This window comes from Mesitornis unicolor, unplaced genomic scaffold, assembly GCF_000695765.1.
Source record: "Mesitornis unicolor isolate BGI_N332 unplaced genomic scaffold, ASM69576v1 scaffold14172, whole genome shotgun sequence".
Classification (NCBI taxonomy): domain Eukaryota; kingdom Metazoa; phylum Chordata; class Aves; order Mesitornithiformes; family Mesitornithidae; genus Mesitornis; species Mesitornis unicolor.
Genome location: NW_010167576.1, coordinates 331 through 8,842, shown reverse-complemented (window position 1 = coordinate 8,842; position 8,512 = coordinate 331). Strand labels below are relative to the sequence as shown.

The following is an 8,512-nucleotide window of genomic DNA, read 5'->3' as shown; positions in this document are numbered from 1 at the left end:
GAAGCAATTCCAAAGCAAAAGCACGTTCAAGAATAACATACATAGAACTGCATACTTTCTCATTCGTCTTTATCAGTAATAAAATTCTACTGCATATAATTATTCAGCCTTATAAATAATGCTAAGCAGAAAAATATTTACCTCTGTTCTACTTTTCTCAGTTTATAGAAGCATTTTTCTCAGTTTATAGGAGCAAAGGAAAAAAATCTAAAGTGCAGACTACAGGCCATGACAGGCATAATAAAAGACTAAAGGTGCAGCCAAATTTGCATTTACATCTTAAGTTACTTCATCATCTTTCTTTTCTTGCTAGAAGTCACCTTGTGTGCAACTGAGGAGCTGGTTGGTTGGTTTGTGCCACAGTATAACCTGTAACCACTTGTAATTTTTTTTTAAACTAGTTGAATTGTCCATAGATATTTCTAGGCAATAGCTTAGGTTCACAAAACCTTACTATATTAATACTTGAAATCACACAATATTGACACCTCCTCCAGAGAATGCTACTGTCCTTTTGTTGCAGTATGTGGTTGAGCCGCTGATGCTCGGTTGACTGTCTTTAACAAGCGACGTCTTCATTTCCATTTCACAGGCTACAATAGCTGCATTCAGTTCCACTTGAGCTCGGTGAACGACGTAAAACATGAGTCCTATGCTTATAACAATCTGCAAATAAAACAAAAGAGCACAGTAGGCTATATAAACTGTAAGCATGGATACAAAGCAACTGTTTTAAATAAAACAAAGTCAGTGATGCAAAGATTCATAGAGGCATCCGTTAACTCAACGCTTCACGCACAAGACATTAGAAGAGAGATGAACTTAACCAACGAGTGGCTCTAAACCTGTATTTGCTAACAATGTAACTAGCATGTCAGAACATAGACGCAACATAGAGCTTAAATATTGATACGAATTTAAAAGATAATTTCTTTCCATTGACTTCCACATACTTGTTAGAAAGCAATCCCTTCACTTTCTCTCTTGGCAAAAATGTTTCCACAAAGAAATAGCACGGTGTAAGTCAGAAGAGCTGTTTTCCATGTACCGAGTGAATAATAGGTTGCAATTGTACTGGGCATCTGCAACTTGCAAAACCGCTGAGACAGGGAATGATGCACAGTAAAGGAAATAAAACTTCTTGTCCTTGTCCCTCTGGTGTGAAAGATAGAGAGCAACAGTGTCACTGCTCCTCAGATACCAGGACCAAACAGGACAGAATCAGCGTGTCTGAGTGACATACAGCAGTCTGCATGGGGAGAACTTGGTTTCTGGAGGATGGCTTGGGGAGGGGACAGTATTTCCTCCTTAAAACAAAGAAACAAAAAAACCCACACTGGGTTTTAAGGAGGAAAACTAGGGGTTTAGTTCAGGTTTTTGCTCTGAACTTTATCGTTTAGAATTTTTAAACTTTCACTACAAAAATTACCAGGAATAAACCTGGAAATTTTTGCTTAGAAATGACTCATTCAATGACATTGGCATGCACTGCACTCCTCAATATAGTTAAGCTCTCAGCTGAGATCCTCCTTAAAAATTCCAAAATCTTCAAACAAAAAATCAAGTTTTCTCATAGTGAGAATCCCTTTAAAAGAAGTAAATTCCTCTGCCTTTTTAAAGAAGGTTTTATGAAACTAGCTAGAATCTGCAACTTCCTTAAAAACAAACAAACAAACAAACAAAACAAACCACCACAAAACTGCAATAAAACCCCCAAAACCCAAAAAGGTTATACTGCTTACTTTACCTAAAGTTTTGAGTCTAAAATCTGACTGCCATTATTAATTGGTAGGGCTAAGTTTTCTTTAAGGTCTATCACTTAAAACATCTGTCAGCATGGCATAAAAGATGCTAGAATGAGAGATGATTGACAAGCATGGTCACAGAATAACTGTGGCAGGAAGGCATCCTGGTGTTCTCCAGCTCAACCTGCTGCTCAGAGCAGGGCTGGCTGCAAGATCAGACCAGGTTGCTCAAGACTTTTGTCCAGTTGGGTCTTGAAAACTTCTAAGGACAGAGATTCCACCACCTTTGAGCAACCTGCTCCACTGCTTGCCTATCCTTGTGGTAAAAAAGGTGTTCCTCACTAATTCAAGTTATACATTTCAAAAGCTGGCCAATGTAAGAGTCAGAAAGAGACCACGGACAAAAAGTTCTGAATATACTGGAAAAATCCTATTCTTAAAGCTTACCCAAATATGTGAATTTGACTGGTTTTAGAAATATTACTATCAGCAGCCTAGTTCCCTAGATGAATAATTTAGAAAATATATACACACCACCATGAAATGTGAAGGATTTTTAGAGCTATTTACTAAACTAAAGTCCCATGAAAGCCCCAGGCAGATGCCTGACAAAAAGTGGGAGAACACAAGTAACTCCTCCACTAACAGGCTCCTCTTGACTTATTCAGTCAGGTCCCAGGGACTGCTCTCAAGGTAAGCACTGCTACTCAAACATTCAGCCTCTCCAGCTGGCACTTACCTGAGTGACAGTTTGATCACAACCTATATAATCTACAAAGGAGAGTCAATGTCATTTAAAAAAGAAAAAAAGGAAAAGACCACTAAAAACTACTACCCTGGAAATAACATTTCACAACTAAAATGAAAGCTTATCAAGTAACCATTTATTTTTCATTTGATCTATTGAGCCTATTTACTTAACATTTACAAAGGCACCATGTTCCATTTAAGAACACCTAAGTTTCAGGGAGGGGGGATCTTTGCAATGATCCTAGACTTAGCTTTATTTCTTAGTATTATTAAACAACGGTTTTATGATGGTAAAAACTAAGGAAGATAAATGGCTGCAGTATCAACTGAAAAGTCTGCAAAACACATCTGTTCAAACACAGCCTGAAGTACCAATGCTATCAAAGGAGGTTTTAATAGACATACACATCTATAAATACATATATATATATATGGTTCTGAAATATCCATGACTTCTATGCTCATAATAGTCTCAGACTTAAATCTTACCCCTAAGATTTTTTTACAAATTATTTCATCAGCTGAGTTCATGTAAATGTACTACATACTTCTCATTAATCTACTCACTTGCAAAATTATGATATTCTGATTTAGGCATTAGCAACATGGTATTTCTACAGCACTTGTCATCCTGAATACCTATGCAAAATCAGGACTGTTGAATGGTATTCATGAAGACCGCACAGGTTCTGAGTTTAAGCACCCTACAGGTACCCCTTTCACAGCTGACGGCACAAGGGCTTTTGTGTAGGGGTGGCTTGACAAGTCTAAAATTCAGAGACTGATGCTGCTGTTACCAAAGGCTCTGACAGTAGTAATTTTAACTTACCTGTAAACTGAATATAAAATAGCCACTAACACTTTGTTCTGCAATCACATCCTCCATGGTGCGCAAGGTAGTGCCCAAGTAGGAGTTCAGGAGCTGAGTAGGCAGCAGCCCAACTGAAGAAGCCATCAGGTAGTTGGGCAGTGACAAATCTGTAATCTGGGAAAAAGACAGTGTAAGAAATCGAGCACAGTTCCACACAATCCATGTGCACAAACAACCAGGCTGCCACTCCCACAAACTGCTATGCAAAATATCGAAAGAATTTCTTACATTCCTTCACTGAAGCTTTCCACTGTGCATGAATCTAAGATAACACAATAAAACAGTATGTGGCTAGTTTTCAGCTAGCCTTTTTAAAGTTACCAGGTCTTATTCCATTTCATTTTACATTGCGTAACATTCCGGTGCAGCAGTCATGAACTAAGAATGCAATTATAGTGTTCATTGAAGATGTTTATTTCTTCACGGTGAACAGAGCCCTACAATCTATGAAAATTTGCTCGCGGGAAGAAATTACTTTATCAAATGTGAAGGTCGAAAGCAAAAAAACTACTTGCTTTGCATTTTAAATGTATGGCAACTAATAGAAGAGGCTGTTGTTTAAAATGTCACTGTATTAAATATAATCTAGGTAAACAGAATGGCAGATACAATTTGCCTCTGCAGTGGAAGTTATATAGCTCATTAAGATACATGTATCTATCAGCGATATCTATCTACATCTATACTGATATACATGGGTATCATTAAGATTCTCTAACAAAGAAATTATACATCCCACTAACTAGCAAACAAAATAGGACACATGGCTATAGCTTTTGTTTGCCATTCTGGGAAAAAACCCAGGAATAATAATTCAAGATAATTTCCTGTCTTTGCTGTGAAATTTCTGCTCAGAGTCAATATGCGGACAGTTTACACAAGAGCAAAGTACACAACAGCTAAATTAGTATCTGCAGTCACTGGGAAACGTTAAATGTGAGACCCCAGAGGCCAAAAGCTATTTATGCAAGAAAAATGAAAACAGGAGGAAACTATGGGTTAAAAATGAGTATGAAAAGGGCAGTTTTGAAACAAACAGTATAAGGAATTTTCCAGACAATTCAGTTTATCACATAGTAATGAAAACAAGTTCTAATTAAGAACAGCCCCTTAACACTGGAAGCCTACACAGAAATTATTGACCTTGACAGTTTTGTACAATGTCAAAGACATGAGAATAACTGCAAAGTTACTAATTTCATCATGCTATTCTTAAAATAAACTTTGGTTACTATGAAAGTCACAGTCCTGGATTCTCAGAGCTCGAAGCACCATCAGTGGAAAGTTTCTGAGAGGAAGGGCAGGCAATGGAGGAAGAGAACACAGTGAAGCATAAAGATCAAGAACAAGTCAGTGGAACAAGATCCAGTCAGCCAATTCCAAACTTCACACTGCAAATTATATTTCCCGGAGACTGAAATATATACCAGCAACACAAATACATTTCCCTCTCTACACAAGACTAATTTAGATTTATAATGAAAAAGCACTACATAATTATGTCAGAACTTCACATTTGACCGATGCTTTGAAAAGGGTTTTTTTTAACATTACAGTTATTTGGGCCATGTAATAAGAATGCACAACTGAAACTTCCCATATTGCCAAGGGAATAAAGGAGCTGCTAATAAAAGTCTCTGAAATACTGAGGCAAGATTTGCTAAGTAGGACACTGTCATTAAATCTAATAGAGCTGGGAAACTTCCCAAAGATTGTTTTAACACTCTCAGGCACTTCTTTCATTTCTGTGTACGTATTAAGGACACTTCAGTTGCAAAGCAACACGTCTGCACGTCCGAATCTGTCCTGAAGCAACTGGACCCCCTGAGCCACGAGAAAGGCTGTTTCCAAAGGAAGGGGAGGCTGCCAAAGGACATGCTTCCCACCAAAACAAAACTTAAGGAGACGGTGGGATAAGTTTGCAGGTGCCCCTTTAACTCCTGGTTTGTGGGGTTTAGACCTACAGTGGTATCCCTTCCCTCAAAGACACAGGAACTGGATGGCATCCCTAGGTAAGAAACCTGAAAAAATGTCAATAAAACTTACAGCTTTCCATGTCTTTCCTGAAATTTTGCCTGTTCTAGAAATCTGCCAGACTGGGGTCTGTGTGGCCAAGCTGCCAAACAGAAGCTACCAGGACTCTGTTTCTATGGAAAGCTCAAGCCAGCAAAAATTAACAGTGTATCAGAAGTATCATTTCTTGAATTCTGATTTTACTGTGTGCATTTCTGGAATCAAAGATGCACACTTGGACAGATTACTTCTTCCACACAATACTGCTCTCAGAGAAGAAAGAAGAAATATGAATTCTGATCTAAGCTACACCTGGCACTGCAAATAGTCAGTCTGCACAAATCTAGCTCCAGGGATGCAGCAGCATGAAGGAGGGAGGTGCTAACCTGCATACCAGGCCTTCTTACAGACCTGCTTTCAAAATACAGTTGTCAAGAGAAGAGGCCTGTGTGTGGGCAAACACTTCAGGAGGTGCTATCAGCCCACTCCAGTGGCCCAGGCCATCCTGGCACCACAGGAGAGATAATTAAGCAAAACCCACGCAAAGAGAAACACAAACATGCTTTCAGTTAAGAAGCTTCCAGGTCTTCCAGAAAGGCAAATAAATGCCTTACCGCACAGCTCCTACTATCAGTGATTTCCCAAAGAAAGCAGAATCACCTGAAGAAGCAAGATGTTCATGTCTGGCTGGTGAAAAACTGAGGAACTTGTGTTAATTTTCTTCTTGTGCTGTTTCAAATAACATGATCCCATCACTACCAAATGCTAGGAAGCTCTTCCTTCCTTCTCTACAGTGCCCCGCAATTTGGCCTCCCCAAATCCCTCAGCAGATGGTACACACCACTGAACAAGTGCTTGTAGAAACCCATTAATCCCAGCCCTGCAGATGGTCCCTCTCACATCAAAGTTCTGCCCTGCCCTGGTCCTCAGGTGTCACTTCCTCCCTTCCCTCTCATTTCTGTATTCTCAGTATCTCCAGTTCACTTATACATACGCACATAGAAAAGACGCATAAACCAAGCTGTTGGAAAATTAAGGATGTGTAGGTTTTCTTAAGTTCACTGTTCTTTCCTCCACTACTAAGAGTAATTCTTTTCATATTCATTACTGAAGTTGCTAGTACAGGGAATGAATGGATAATTAGGGCACCACAAACCCCCTTGCACTTTAAACTTAAGTAGAGCATTTTCAAATAAGTCAGACTTCAAAGAAATGACAGCTCAAGTCTGCGTATGTAGAATTTTGTATTATATATGTAGCTTAGACTTGACTCACAGTGAGAAACTGTCTTGAATTCCCAGATTTGCACGCAACATTTTTATTTTTCAGTAATCTAGTAGTTCATATTAACTCTTCTCAGTTAAAAACTGAACAGAGTGCTTTATTTGATTATGCTGCAAAGTAATATATCTAGAGCAGTAAATGCAACACAAATGAATCTTAGGAGGCAACATCCAAGTTACTTGGCATACTCAAGAGTCTGGTTTCATCTCATTTCCTATTTGTTATTTCAACACTGAAACCTTCCGTTTGGAAAGAAAATTATTTAGCTTGCAGTACTTGGAGAATACAGAACACTGATTTACAGCATCATTTTAATATTGCACTGGCCCAAATATTCTGCTGAATCGTCTTTCCAACAGAATGGTTATGCCAGAAAGGCAATCATTTTAACTCAGTAATTCTCTCGTCAGTTTTTCAGATCCAACACTACTCTGTAGCTCTCCTAATTACTTCAAGTGTCCCCCAGAAGCTGTGAACAACGACAGCAGAACAGCTCTCCCCACTTTAGGAGGGTCACGCTGTAGCAGAAGCTTCATCTGCTACACTGGGACCTCAAGCTCTGGTGGGACTCTGCTTCCAGCCACACAGGTCTAAGCTTCCTCAGTCCTGCAGTAATATAGGAAAATAAATAAAACAGCTGAGGTTCTTCTCATTCATAACAATGAAATGGTTAAAGGATCTGCTTAAAAAGAAATTATAAGTTGCTACAGTTTTTACAGGCAGAGATTGCAGCTATTGAGAAAAATGCCCCAGCACACAGTTCTATACACAGCAATTTTAAGTATTTGATATGGGTGTTAACCCCTAAAAATTGTGTGGATTAATTTTTTCTTAAATAACTCAGTGACCTACTCATGTCAACCAGATGATTCTGTCAATATTAAGCAAGAGCTTCAGAAGGGTACAGGATCAGGACTGCAGATAGAGGGAAGAAAGTGTGCTCTAAGAAAGCTGCAGACCAAGCCACTTGTTTAGAGAGTCTCTTACATAAAAGAACATTTGAGTTACTGTTAAATGTTCAAAATATTTCACAATCTGGTTTGCTTTTGTTTGATTTCACTGAGTTAGCAGACACAACTGAGGCTTAGCACACGGCTAAAAAACAGATTCTTCAGACAAAGCACTCAGGAAGAGATACGGGTCTGGAATTGTCATCATCAGCATGATGCTATCCAAAAAGGGTACCCTCCACATTCTTCTTTATTTTCTCCTTTAAGATGATCAAAGAGAACAATAAGTTTATAAATTTAAAATAATTCTTTTTAAAGAATGTACCAGTTTTCATCTAAAAGTAGAAAGAAAAGCAAGACTAACACTTTGCCAAATCTCAAGTTTAAACTAACTTTCAGTACCACTCTGGTGCACAGTACTTTTCCAGCTCTAAGCCTGCAACCTTACTGCTCTGCCCAAAATATGTGACCTCTCTTGTGTGCATGGACTTAACATCCTGTATGGATTTGTCAGACGCATGCTACAAACATCAACCAGACTGAGCAAGAATTTTAATCTTTCTTTCCAATATGACTATTTACATTAAGCAGTTTAAGGAGATCTGGCAAGACTCCTTAAAAATACAACTTTTCCTCCCATGCCGATCACTTCAAAAACACAAGCACTTTGAGACTGTCGTGTTCTCCACAAATTTTGCCACACAGCACCTTGGTGCTTCTGCCTAAAGATAGTTTCGAAAGCCCAAGAGCAACTCGAAAGCAATACCACCAAACAAGGCTTCTCGATAGCCTGCCTGCCGTCCCTCCACAAGCACGAAAGAACCACTAGCAAAAGCAGGCAGAGGGGTTGCCTCTACTTTTGTCAAGAGAAAGAAACCAAGGTTTCTTCCTGAGACAGG

At 38.9% G+C, this 8,512-nt stretch overlaps 1 protein-coding gene across 1 annotated transcript in view; it reads right to left on the bottom strand.

The window, feature by feature from the left end:
* Positions 1-434: 434 nt before the first annotated feature.
* The window catches only part of TMEM64 (transmembrane protein 64), an 8,403-nt gene continuing 325 nt past the window's right edge, over positions 435-8,512 (bottom strand). The window contains exons 2-3 of the mRNA XM_010178743.1: positions 3,325-3,480; positions 435-666 (exon numbers count right to left, since the gene is read on the bottom strand). Of these exons, the coding sequence (XP_010177045.1) occupies positions 472-666; positions 3,325-3,480 (351 nt within the window). The 3' untranslated portion in view covers positions 435-471. The remainder of the gene's footprint in view (positions 667-3,324; positions 3,481-8,512) is intronic.